The 14,279-nt window shown below is 47.3% G+C and overlaps 1 protein-coding gene across 1 annotated transcript in view; it reads left to right on the top strand.

Annotated features, from left to right (window-relative positions):
• The first annotated feature begins 10,320 nt into the window (after positions 1-10,320).
• epg5 (ectopic P-granules autophagy protein 5 homolog (C. elegans)) overlaps positions 10,321-14,279 on the top strand; it is a 35,757-nt gene continuing 31,798 nt past the window's right edge. The window contains exons 1-5 of the mRNA XM_056274392.1: positions 10,321-10,378; positions 10,873-10,983; positions 11,164-11,838; positions 12,578-12,838; positions 13,785-13,983. Coding sequence (XP_056130367.1) covers positions 10,930-10,983; positions 11,164-11,838; positions 12,578-12,838; positions 13,785-13,983 — 1,189 coding nt within the window. The 5' untranslated portion in view covers positions 10,321-10,378; positions 10,873-10,929. The remainder of the gene's footprint in view (positions 10,379-10,872; positions 10,984-11,163; positions 11,839-12,577; positions 12,839-13,784; positions 13,984-14,279) is intronic.

The following is a 14,279-nucleotide window of genomic DNA, read 5'->3' as shown; positions in this document are numbered from 1 at the left end:
CTTTGTAATTGTATTGTAAATACATTTTTTATCTCTTTCTCATCTCTTGTCTTTGGTCTCATGTGACCAGCACTGGAAATTGTAAAATTCCTCACATATTACTCATTGCCCTGATATTTGTAAAACAATAGACTACTTTCAGTTAACCTCGGGTTACTTTGGTTCCAAAATTAATAAAATATCCAGTTGTAAGGAAAAAAAACATTTTCCATCGCTTGGCATGGACTTCTTTAGAAGCTGTGTAACCAGAGGTGCACTGATCATATTATGAAGCTGAAATAGAGTTCAATACATACATGTTCAGTTGCACAGAGGAGCAGCAACTTCATTTGAGAGACGGCCTCAATAGTTGGGAAGTATATGACTGTGCAGAAAATTACTGTAACAACTGAAAGTACTACAAATAAAACATCCTACTAAGAAATATGTCCACATCCATCTAAGGGTTACTAGAATATTACTCCATCCAAATGGGACAATGCACATTACTTAAAAGAAATTTCTTGGAGCATCTGGGTAGTGTAGCAGTCAATTCTGTTGCCTACCAACATGGGGATCGCCGGTTCGAATCCCAGTTACCTCCAGCGTGGTCGGGCATCCCAACAGACACAATTGGCCGAGTCTGCAGGTGGGAAGCCGGATGTGGCTATGTGTGCGGGTCACTGCACTAGCGCCTCCTCTGGTCAGTCGGGGTGCCTGTTCAGGGGGAGGGGGAACTGGGAGGAACAGCATGATCCTCCCATGCGCTATGTCGCCCTGGCGAAACTCCTCACTGTCAGGTGAAAAGAAGCAGCTGGCGACTCCACGTGTCGGGGGAAGCATGTGCAGCCCTCCTCGGATCAGCAGAGGGGGTGGAGCAGTGACCGGGACGGCTCGGAAGAGTGGGGTAATTGGCCAAGTACAATTGGGGAGAAAAAGGAGGGGAGGCCCCCCCCCAAAAAAATAACTGTCTTTTTGTTGGCTGTGAAATGTTGAATGAGCTGTAATTATTCATTCATTCATTTTCCAAACCATTTATCCTTACTCAGGGTCGCGGGGATGCCGGAGCCTATCCCAGCAGTCACTGGGCAGCAGGCGGGGAGACACCCTGGACAGGCTGCCAGACCAACACAGGGCCCAATTTAGTACGGCCGATTCACCTGACCTACATCTTTGGACTGTGGGAGGCTGTAATTAGTCCTGACCTTTTTCCTTATTTCTACCCCAGTTGTAGTCATTGGTCAACCAACTGTAAAAAGACAATTTCTATTTTTACAATCTTAACTAAGACAATTTCTATTTTTATAATCTTAACTAAATGTGTGTCATGTATTACAACGCTTCATGACCTGCAATGTTTAACTGTATTTTTGGGCCTCTTGATGAAGCTAGATCCTAAATGTTGCATGGAGGTTTCTTCAAAAGAGGGAGGCGAGGCCAACAGTCAAATCACAGTTACTTAGCAACAAAACAACAGCTGTGGGCAATGTTATGAGTTATCTTCCATGGCTGAAAGAGAATGACAACACGTCAGCAAATATTGCTTCTGTGTTCTCTGAAGTCTAAAAGGTACTCCAGCAGAGAATCACGAATAAAAGAGCCCGTTTCTGCTCTGCAGCCATATCCACTTAATGTCCTAGAATGTGACAGAGCACATCATCCGCAAAAGGGGATGGCTGGAGGCAAAGATGGAAGTGGACACTGCAAAGTATTTTCCAGAAGAACAACAAATCTACCAAACAATGAGTCACTGTGAGGCAGGAGGTGGAGGTTTAAGGCTATGGAAAAGACTTCAGATACAGAACTGGAGGGCATTGCGACAAACAGTGAGGCCTTTCAGAGAGGTGGTGGGAGGAGTATCTGTAAAGAGGAAGCCCATCTAACAGTAAGAAAAAAAACGAAAAACAAAATGAAGGAGAATGGAGACCTTTAAAAAAGACAGCAGAAAAGAGAATGTAGATGAAGGTCTTTCAGAACAAGGAAAGAGACAGAGAGGTACACCAGCACCAGAGAGAGTTGGTAGAGGAAGTCCAACTAGTCAAGTCCATTTTATCTGTATCGCCCATTATCACAAATTACAGATTTGCCTCAGGGGGCTTTATAGCAATACAAAATCTTGTCCTTAGACCCTCATACCGAATAAGGAACAACTCCCTAAAAAAAAAAAACTTCATTAGGGAGAAAAAAATAGTAAGAAACCTCAGGGAGAGCAACAGAGGAGAGATCTCTCTCCCAAAATGGATAGATGTGCAATGGCTGTTGTGTGTACAGAATAAAACACAATTTACAGAATACAACATTGAACAAGGATAACAGAATTATAATGGAATTATAAAATATATGAAGAACAAGGTGAGAAGGATGCCAAGCAGTGTCCAGATGCCACATGACCACCATCACCATGTAGACCTGGCAGGAGAACAGACTACACATGCACACGGGAGACTCACATCACACCATTCACATACCCAGGAGAAGAGACAAGAAAAGATATGTCACACATCGGAGAGAGCGAAGGATACAACGTTGAAAAAGGATAACAAAATTATATGGATTTATAAGATATATAAAGAAAATAAAATGGAAGCTGGGAAGCCAGTTCATAAAACAGGCCTTCCTCAAAGAGGAGGAAATGATGAGGAAGGAGCTGGAGAAATTGAAAAGAGAAACAATGAAACTAGGACTGAAGTCATGATAGGTAAAGCTGTGAAGCCACCTTGAAAAGCAACATCTGGCAAAATTTCCATCAGAGCTTTCAAAGATGAAAATTGCATTGCAACCGTGGCTGTGGAGACAAATACATAGGGGAACTGGCAATGATATGGAGCAGTAAAACTGGGTCAAAACTCAGAGGTGTGTGCAAACCAAGGTACCTATGTTAACCCCTTCTGGTCAGATTGTGTGCACACAGAAGCCATTGTAGCGATCCAAGGGGATGGGTCGCAGTATTATACTTTGTTCCACGCAACAGATTATGGGGGTGGAGAATCGTTATGATTTGTTGTTATTTTAACATGTTTAAATGTTCATGTTGGGATGTATGGTTGTTTGGGAGTTAACTCAGACTATGTAGAAGACTGTTTACTGACTGTAGGTCCATGACTCGGACGGATGTCACACGTTGCGACATCGGAGGGGGGAAATCATTGTGAACTTTGATTCCTGTTATGGTAAGTGATTTCAAAATGAAAGCCACCTCCGTTCGTTGTGCCGTGTATGGGGCACAGGTTTGGCATTAAAAGAGAGCTCATCTCTGGTCATCAACTCGTTCACGGCATAGCTCGCCCCTTTGGTGTCAGAAGTGGGATGGAGTGAATTGATCAAAAGCTCCGTGAGATAGAAGAAGCCATAAGGGACATGTACCAGCTGATGGGGTGCCCGGTCCAGCTTGATAGCGCCAGTGCACCCAAACTGATGAAGAGGAAGTTTCTGGTGCAAGAGGGGCTCCGACCTGAGACCAGTTGCCCCCCCAGTTGTCAGAGGGGACACTGGAATGCTGTCAGCTGCCGTTGATCATCCAACAGCCATCCAGAGCAGCATCCAAATGGGCCATTACCCATAGCCACCGAACATCTCCCACTGACCGGACCAACCGCAGTCAATGTGACCCCTTCCCCGGAGATACCACCAAAGACTCCTACTCCCGATCCTCTGTCGACCAAGGCTTCACATTAAACCCTCGCTAAGCTGCCGAGGTATGGTACTCCCAGGCCCTCACCACAGCGAGAGACGTTTCGGGCAGTGTCTCTTTGTGGGCAAGAGCAAGGAACAGCGGACCAGCTGCTGTGGGCAGGAAGGAGAGAGCCTGGGTACACTTGTAGCAGACATGCAGCTCCATGCTCAAAGCAGCTACCCGCAGTTCAGTGCAGTAGACCAGGAGGACCTTGCCCTGCACAACTTCCTGCGTGCACTCGATCTGGAACGCCTACGCCAGGGTGTGCACCTCGCTGCACCCCGGTCGCTGACCGAGGCATTACAAGGGGCAGAGTGGACCGAGGCAATCCACTACATTTGAGCCACCCCACCGAAGGCATCCTCATTTCGCCCATGCATCAGAGCAGCAGACTGTGAGGGCAGTGAGCTAGAGGACAATGACGGGGAGGCTGTCTGCCAGGCGCTACCCCAAACACCTTGGCCCTGGTGACGACCACCACAGGCCACCAATTGCTGTTGCTGCTGTGATAAGCTTGGTCACAGCACATGACTACCAAGCACCGGCACCCAAGCCTCATTCCCATCAGCTGCCATGAAGCATTGGGGGAGTGGCCCAGTGAGAGAAACACTGCTCCCAAACGCAGCCCCTCACCAAGGCCGATGCACCCACCCTGGTGGGCCGCCTTGGCCACACCAGGGGCCTCTATGTATACTGTAAATTCGACAGACAGGCTTGCCAGGCCCTTGTGGACACCGGGTCCAACATGACCCTTGTCTGTCCAGGGGTCCTGCGGGGCACCAAGGAGGTGCTCTCTTCAGCCTGGACCCCTACTGCCATCTAGATGAAAACGTTGATGGGAGAAAGATCCAGCATGGAGAGCACAAAACTGGTGCAGATTTGTGTTGGAAACCAGAAAATGGTGCATGAGTTCTGGCTAGCCCACATCCAGGACCCATGCATCATCGGCCTGGACCTGCCATCCTACTGGGGCATCCAAGTCAACATATCCCAGGCCACACTCACCATCAGCCTGGAGACTGTGGCGCTCCACTCCAGTTGGAGGAAGAGGACTCGGCAAGACCACTGCCAGACGAATGTCGTCCAAGCCGCATCAGCAGCACATTGTCACCAGCCACCAGGGGTTCCTCCATGTCACCGTTGTCAGCCCAGGGGTCCTCCATATCACCTACCTCTCTGCCCTCTACTGAGACCTGTAAGGCCATCCAGGAGCTGTGGGAACACAGCCACAAGGCGCTTGATCACCAGTAGCATCAAAAGCTGAAGGAACTTCTCAATGGCAATGTTGACCTCTTCGCCGCCAGAGATGAGGACTGCACACAGACGGGGTTGGTCAAGCATATTATTGACATGGGCTTGTCCCCACCCATCTGTCTGCAGCCCCATTGTCTGGCCTAGGCCAGGCGTCGTGTGGCAGAGGAAAAGATCTGGGAGATGGCCACCAAGCCTTCAGACAGCGTTTGGGCAGCGCCAGCCATCCTGGTAATGAAGAAGGATGCCAGCGGGAGGTTCTTTGTGGACTATAGGTGCCTGACTGCTGTCACCGCCAAGGACTCCTACCCACTACCCCGCATCGATGACGCCCTGGACTACATCGTGGGTCTGGACTTATGCAGCAGCAGGTTGAGTTAGCGATGGAGGCCTAACCAAAGACAGCATTCGCCATCATGCAAGGACTCTGGCAGTTCAGAGTCTTGCTATTTGGGCTCTGCAACACACCAGCTACGTTTGAGAGACTGATGGAGAGGGTGCTGGCAGCCATTCCCTGTGATCACTGTGTGGTGTACCTGGATGACCTGCTGGTACATGCCAACAGCTTTGAGGAGGCCTTGGCTAACATGTGGGAGGGAGGCCTTCGCCACCATTCAACAGACCAAGTTCAGACTCAACCCGAAAAAGTGCCATCTGTTCCAGAGGGAGACAGCATTCCTGGGCCATGTGATCAGTGCACAAGGGGTCGACACAGATACGGCAAAAGTGGCTGCAGTCCGGGGTTGGCCGATGCTGACTACTGTAAGTAAGCGAGCTGCAGGGCTACTTGGGCCTGGCCTCCTACTATCACCAGTTCATGAGGGACTTTGCTACCATAGCCAGCCCGCTATACCACCTCACCAACAAGGGCTGCCTAATCTGCTGGGATGATACCTGCAACGCAACCTTTGTCTGACTCCGGAACGCCTTGATTGAGGCCCCTGTGTTGGCCTACCCTGATGCCCAACAAACCCTCATTGTGGGCACTGATGCCAGCAACGTGGGAGTTGGGGTTGTCTTGTCCCAGAGGAAAGCGGATGGGAGCAGGTGGTGGCCTTCTAAACCTGGACAGTGAGCCAGGCGGAAAAGGAACTATTGTGTCACCCAGCAGGAGCTGCTAGCAGTGGTCCTGGTGTTTCCGCATTTCCAACCCTACTTGCATAAGAGTCTGTTCCTCTTGTGCACTAACCATGACTCCCTCTCCTGGCTCCTGAACTTTCACAACCCTGAGGGCTGTATAGTAGGTTGCAGTATCACAAGGAGGCAAGATATAAGTTTACTGGTTTAATAGAGAACGACTGGTACATGAGTACACTACAATCAGATACGCTGTCACTACACTGAATGCCCTCTAGCGGCAACGTAGCATTTATAGGCCACTGTATTAATGCGAACAATAAAGTAGTCCCACAACACATCTCCTTTCCTTTGAGTCTTTGAGACAGCGTTTTCTATATGAACATATTATAAGGAAACCTTTTGTTAAAGTTAACTTAGGAAACATTTCAAAATGATTGCATTTCCAAACTGAACATCAACAAGTTATTAACAAGAATTAGTCCTACTCTAAGATGATCTGGGTAGACTGCCAGTCACCAGCACAGTTGCAGTGGATTATTCTGCCACTCAATGCATACTGTGTACTATTCTAGAACAAAGTCTTTAAATCTTTCTGGGGGTCTAACAACTCGGCCACGAGATGACATTTTCTCTTGGGCTTGTGGTACCTCTGCTGCAGCAGGCAGATCCTCGTGGGAAGCAGGTAGGTCTGGCACGTTGTCGTTGGCAGTAGGTGGGTGTGGTACATCGCTTTCAGGTTGTCCTTCTTCAGGCGGAAGCGCGGTAGTGCTAGTGATTGGTTTCAGGTGACGTCGGTTTCGGCTAAGGACCCCTCTCTCCGTCTGTACAAGGTAAGACCTAAGTGTGTCTCACTGTCGTATGACTGTTGCATTTCTCACCCATCCCTGCTCATTGTCCAGCTTTACAGCCACTCTGGCACCCGGATGGAGTATTGGTAAGTCTCTGACATTGTGTCTCCTATTGTAGTTACGTCTGTAGCTTTGTTTTGCCTTTTCATCGGCTTGTCTCACCTGCTCGAAGTCTGGCCATGCCGGCTGTAGGTTTGACTTGAGTGTGGGGACCGTTGTCTTGATTTGCCTGCCCAGCATGAGTTGTGCTGGGCTCACTCCAGTGGCTTGAAGTGGTGTTGCTCTGTAGCTCATCAGAGCTGTGAAGGGGTCAGGCTGTTTCAGGATCTTTTTCGCTGTATGCACCGCCCTTTCTGCTTCTCCATTGGATTGAGCATAGTGGGGACTCGAGGTGATGTGCTGGAAATCAAAGTCAGTAGCAAACTGGTCAAAGGCTTGTCCAGTGAACTGTGGGCCGTTATCTGTTACAAGAACATCAGGGCATCCCCAGCATGAAAACATGTTCTTTAAGCGTGCTCTGGTAGTCTCTCCTGACAGGTTCTGTAGGTAGGCTATTTCTATATATCTGGAAAAGTAATCTACAACTACCAAGTAATGTTTCTTGTCTACCTCACAGATGTCCGCAGCTACCCTCTCCCATGGGCGGTTTGGTAATGGAGTTGTCATGAGATGTTCTCTCCTTTGACTTGGCCTTGACTCTTGACAGTATCTGCAACTACTGACCATGTTCTCAATATCTTTCCCTATCCCAGGCCACCAGACACTTTGTCGGGCACGCTCCCTGCATTTAACGATGCCCTGGTGGCCATCATGAATGCGCTGAAGTATTTCTCTTCGCATAGCTCGCGGTACTATTCTTTCTTGCGGTGTAGTTACTTCATTGACCACACGGGTGAGACATACTGCAGCATAATGGCCTATCTTTCTACAGTTTCTACATTCTACATTTCTGGCAGGACAAAAGTCTGCTTTTCCATGAGGTCTGCCACATCTGTTACACTTGTATCCATTTGTGTTACCTCTTGTTCCTTGTGCATTTGTGGCTCTTCTTTGCCCAGTCCTGTCGTAGCCTGCTGTTCTCCCTCTCTCACCACCACGGGGTGTGTATCTGCTGCTAGCCACTTCGTCTAGCTGTGTGCTACAGTTAGCGGCAGCTCCTTGCTCGCTAACATGACTCTTCACTTGCTCTGACTGCCTCACTAGCTCGACTGCTTTGTTTAGAGTCAAATCCGGCATCAACGTAATTTCTCTGACAGCTCTCTGTCTAATATCCCTACGACCAGTCTGTCTCGGATATTCTCCTCCTTTACCGCTGCGAATGAACATGTGGATGCCAGCTCATGCAAACTCCTAATATACTCTTCTGCAGACTCACCCTGCCTTTGCATCCGCTGGTGAAATTTGGCGCGTTCGTGAATAACATTGACTTTGGGCACAAAATAAATTTCTAGTTTCTGTAACACCGTTTCATAATCATCTTCCTTTTCATCCGCTCCGAACGTGAACGTCTTGTAGACTTGTTCAGCCTCTTTGCCCAACGAATATAGCAACGTACTGACTTGTATCTCCCCTTCTTTCTTATGGAGCTCCGTTGCAGTCCTGTAACGTTGGAAGCGTTGGCGCCACTCCGGCCATTGTTCTGGGTGAGTGAAATCAAAGTTTTCTGGCGGTGAGAATTTCGCCATTTCGTCCGATTGTCTTCTGTGGCTATGGGTACGTAGACTTCTGACAACATGTATAGTAGGATGCAGTATCACCAGGAGGCAAGATATAAGTTTACTGGTTTAATAGAGAACGACTGGTACATGGGTACACCACAATCAGATACGCTGTCACTACACTGAATGCCCTCTGGCGGCAACGTAGCATTTATAGGCCACTGTATTAATGCGAACAATAAAGTAGTCCCACAACACAAGGGCCAGGTAGCCCGTGGCTGCAGTCCTTGCAGGGATAAAACTTCGAGGTGCTGCAGTATGGTAACGTACAGAACTTTTAACGTTTTTAACAAAAACATATAGAGCATTTGAAATTATGTAAATTTAATCTGCATGGGTCCTGGATGTGGATGTGGGCCAGCCAGAACTCATGCACCATTTTCTGGTTTCCAACACAAATCTGCACCAGCTCCGTGCTCTCCATGCTGGATCTTTCTCCCGTCAACATCATCATCTAGATAGCAGTAGGGGTCCAGGCTGAAGAGAGCACCTCCTTGGTGCTCCGCAGGACCCCTGGACAGACAATGGTGTGTTGGACCCAGTGTCCACAAGGGCCTGGCAAGCCTGTCCGTCGAATTTACAGTCTACGTAGAAACCGTTGGTGTGGCCAAGGCGGCCGACCAGGGTGGGTGCATCGGCCTTGGTGAGGGGCTGGGTTTGGGAGCAGTGTTTCTCTCTGGGCCACTCCCCCAACGTTTCCTGGCAGCTGATGGGAATGACACGGGAACACAAAACATTGTTTTGCACTTTAACTGGTCCAAAGTGACAGCTGGCTCATTTTTCCATTTCTATGCAAAACTCTCATACATGTCATTAGCTTATACTGATATCATGCGGCAGCTGATCGTGCCACTGGAGCTTCAACAGTCCACGCTGATCTAATTTGAATTTTTTTCTAAATTTTGTTCTTTAGTGAAGCATGGGGACCAAGCGGCAACCTCCGGGGCAGAAAAATGAAGCCAACGCGGGAAGTGCCACAAAACTCAAGTTCCTCGAATGGCCACTTGAGGCTGGTTCCAAAAGTGAGTCAATCCCCATTGACCTCATGTTAAAATGCCCAACTTTAAAGTAGAAATAAACATGTTTACAGTCTGGTGCAAAGAACGGGTTTGGGCTCTATAGCTAATTTTACCGTTCATGACAACTGTACGGGTGGTGGGTTTTTATATAACCCACCCATTTAAATGAAATTAAGGCTTAAAATTATGCATAAGTATGGGCGTGGCCGCTTTGAGTGACAGATGGGTCCGGCTCTTGTCGTAGGCTCAATGGAACCCTTAAATAGCCGTGAACTTGTGTAGGAGTGTTGTCCGGTTGATCTATCCATCCATCCATCCCTTATCCAAACTGTTTATCCTGCTCTCAGGGTCGCGGGGATGCTGGAGCATATCCATGTAATAAACTGTTCTTTTCAGAGAATATTTTAGTTATACTAATATTGTTCATATGAAGCAGCCATTTCATTCCTTTTACTAGGGGAATTTCTTGAACCGCAAAGTGGGCGTCACTTGTACTGATGTAGGCGTGTGTTGCACTTTGGGGCGTATCTTTACGATTACGATCCTGTTTCGCAGTCAACAGACTGTTGAAACTCGAGGCTTCAAATACCAATGGGTATTTACGGTGTTTACGTATGTTGTATAGTCTATTTATACGGATCCATATTTTCGCACGTCCGTCGTATATTTTGAGCCTTTTGGCGTCCCGTAGTCATGTGACCAACGATTGGTTTAGCTGCTGGTGTTCGTGAAACACAACAAAACAAATGACAGCTGATCCAATGGCTCATATGTCGTTCACCCGGACGCGATGAAATATTGTTTCACAATGTGAGTAATGTTTCAAGGCAACCACATCTTTGCTTGTGCTTAGTAGACATACAACACCTCAAGCTAAGTAATGATAGCGCGTTAGCTCCTTTGTGTGAAAACATCTGATTAGGTGGATTGTGCTCCCTCCCGAGGACGAAAGTAAAGATCGGTTTCGTTTTCGTGGTTGTCGTAACTCCATCATCGTGTCCGGACTGCATGGTACACATGCTACCTATTTATTGCCTTACTACCATCTGCCATTGAGGTTTCATATCGGCCCACACCATGTTTAGTTCGCAGGCTAGGTTTTTTTTAACTAGTGACAGTGTTTATCTCGACACCACAGTCAGCGACAAAGTGGTTATCTTTATGAGTAACCCCACCAGATACTGACGTTGTAGCTGTTGTTTGTACATATATATATACACGCACGGAGTAATCACTTTGTAAATGAAGATCCTTCTCTTTTTAATATACGCTGACATCCTATAATCCGACTCTCCTGTGTCAAGCTTGCCTTCTTGCCGCTGAATGTCGTCTAAGAGTGCGACGTGAGCAGATGTTTGGTGATGGAGGCTGTGAGACAAAAGAAGACCAAACCCAAGACCAGCGGGAGGTCTCAGGTGATTCAACTTGATCCTGTACATTTTTAGATTTGTGACATGTGTCGCTTTATTCACCATCATGATGGCAACATGACCACATGCACATCTCACGTGTTCAAAGCAGGGGAAGGGAAGAATCATTATTGAACCCGAGAAAGTCAATTTCTTCCCCGGATGTTTTTTTCTGTTTGCTTTCAGCTGACCAAGAAGCAGAGGCAGGTGGAAGAAGACAAAGGGGCCGCTGCTCCTTCGGCTGTCGCTAATGAGGCTTCCACCTCCGGCTTCACTGACATCCCCCTCAGCCTCCCACATCAAGAGACGGAGGGGCAGCAATGGGACACTGCTGAACACCCTAAGACTACAGCTAAGATACCAAACACATCTTCGGGGCAACAGCAGACTCTGTCATCCAAGACCTCATCTACATTATCATTAACACAGACTTTACAGACATCATTAACTCTCTCAGGAGAAAGTTCTCCATTTGTAGATCAATTGACTGAACCAGAGAAGGAGACAAAGGATGAAGGAAGAGTGGAGGTTGAAGAGTTAAAGGTTAGACTTGCACAACAGAATGCTGATATGGGGATAGAAAGCCAGACATGGACGGCACCTTGTATTTCAACCCATTTTGAGAAACAACCTACTCCTAGTGTCCCTTCTCTCTACCCCTCTCTCCCCACACTGGAGGAGGGCCCTCTGATGCAGCTTTGTGAGGAAACTCTGAGAGCCTGTGAATCAAGGGGACCTGCAGTTTTGGCTCTCCCAGAGCAGGAGTCATCTCTTCCCAGTCTGCAGCCTATTGAGTCTTTAGCTGAGCTTTCCAGGAACAGACTTTATCCAGAATTACCCAAGACCGTTGCAGAGGTTCAGGTAATCTCACACACCCAATAAATTTATATATAGTTTTACTGAATAGATTCAATCAAATTGTTTCTCATCACAAGACTTGTTTGGTTTTAGAATACTCAGTATTCAATAGGCCCTTCACATTTACTTTCCAAATTAATGAAGCTCCATGGCTTTGTATGAACATTCTTTTTGCTATTCAACACCTCTCAGTGTGCACGGTGGCGCAGTGGTTACCGCATTCACCTCACAGTAAGAAGGTCCTGGGTTCGAGCCCCAGGGTAGTCCAACCTTGGGGGTCGTCCTCTGTGTGGAGTTTGTATGTTCTCCCCATGTCTACATGGGTTTCCTCTGGGTGCTCTGGTTTCCTCCCACAGTCCAAAGACATGTATGTCAGGTGAATTGGCTGTACGAAATTGTCCCTGTGTGTGTGTGTGTGTGTGTGTGTGTGTGTGTGTGTGTGTGTGTGTGTGTGTGTGTGTGTGTGTGCGCGCGCGCGCGCGCGTGCCTGTGATGGACTGGTGGCTGTCCAGGGTGTCTCCCCACCTGCTGCCCCAATGACTGCTGGGATAGACTCCAGCATCCCTGTGACCCTGAGCAGGATAAACAGTTTGGATAATGGATGGATGGATGGATGGATAACCTCTGAGCTATAACTAGTTATTTAGTGACTTGGGACTATATGGGGACCTTTTTTGAAATCTGTTTGTATGGATGTAAATGCAAAAACTAGAAACAAAGTGTTCATTCGTTTCTCCTGCAGGCATTCTCATTGGAACAACTGAGTGTTTGGGAGCCAGGTGAGGGTGTACGAGCGTGGCTTGAGGGCATGGAGTTGTGCGTAGCTCAGTTCTGTGCTTTGGCTCGTCAGGAGAGCCATGAGCTGACTGAACTGTTGCAAAACTACTGGCGCTGCCGAAGACAGCTGACCCAGTCTCACACACAGCTCCATACACAGTCCTCTGACTGCAAAAGCACACAGAACCGGCTCTGGAGTTTCAGAGATGAACAGCTCTCAGTACAGGTGGGTGTTAGAACAGAAACTTGTGACAAACCCTGGACAAGTGTCAGCTAGCTGCTGTTGTACACCAGTTTGTTACATCACTCAGAAATACCTTTTTTGTTGACTGGAGATATTCTTCAAATATTTCTATGATAATTAAATTAGGTGTCCCGGAACAACCAAATGTCGTGTCAATGTATCACAGGTACCATACTGTACCATATATGTCACAAAATGAAGACCACTCAGATTACCATACAATAAATCAAAAGTGCACCCATGTAGGACCTTGATGCCATAATTCATGTGGTGGTGCACACAGACAGTTTAGTGCTTAACTCTTCCTCCTTCGAATCCATATGTGTGCTTCATCTATCACCAGAACTCACTACCTTATTCTGCAGGACCTGATAATTTTTCACTTTCTAGCAGTACCATGGCCTAAAAATAATATTCAATTACCACAAGACATCCAATTGCAGTAGTACTTGTTACGCTGTAGTACTTGTTAGTTTTTGGTGGGGAAAGTAAACAGTCTGGCGTTGTACATTGCTCATGGATCATTCCGTTTGTTTGTTTTTTTAATCCAATTGTCAGCTGACCTTGGGTGTCCAGTGAAATGGGCTGCGTTTTATATAGTGCTTTTCTAGCTGCAACAGCCACTCAAAGCACTTTGATTAATACCTCACATTCACCCATGCGCATGCACACACACCACCAATGTTAGTGTCAACCATGCAAAGTAACAACCTGCTCATCCAGAGCAGTGAAGCATTAGGTGTCTTGTTCAGGGACACCTCGACATTGTTTTGCTAGGATTGAACTGGCAACCCTCCAGCTACCAGACAACCTGCTCTATAGCCTGAGCCACTGCCACCCCTAAAAAGAGAAAAAAATAAAATTGCTTTAATTTTATCATTGTAGTAATTATTGTGTTGTTGATGTTGTTATAATTCCTTCCCTGCAGGGTGTGTGTGTGGACCAGTCTAAGGTTTGCGGGTACCACCGTTTCCAGCAGGCTGAGTTTAGTCAGAGTGTGCTGGCTGAGCTGAGGAGACTGTTTGAAGTACGCACTGAACTGCTTCACCAGAAGGTGGTGCTGCATGCCTACACTGCTCTGCTGTCACGACTCCAGGTGGAATCCTACTTGTATCGCCTATTAAAAGGTGAGAGAATTGTAAATTATACTTGCTAGAGCTGACTATAACACAACACAAGTCTATCTAGACGAAGCCAGTCAGACTAGCTTCGTCTAGTCAGAAAGGCACGAACTGAGGAAGCCTCTTGGATGAGAGGCGAAACGTCTTCACGGATATATACCAAGTCCAGTTGCATTTGATTCAACTCCTTTGGATAACCATGACCTGGATGAATGAGAACATTCACAGACAACACAAGTCTAATACTGCTACACACACATGTCATTCGTAACTATGTATAGTATACCCTGCATGTTAAATAG

Source organism: Lampris incognitus, chromosome 1, assembly GCF_029633865.1.
Source record: "Lampris incognitus isolate fLamInc1 chromosome 1, fLamInc1.hap2, whole genome shotgun sequence".
NCBI classification, from domain to species: Eukaryota; Metazoa; Chordata; class Actinopteri; order Lampriformes; family Lampridae; genus Lampris; species Lampris incognitus.
This window is presented reverse-complemented; position numbering and strand designations above follow the sequence as displayed.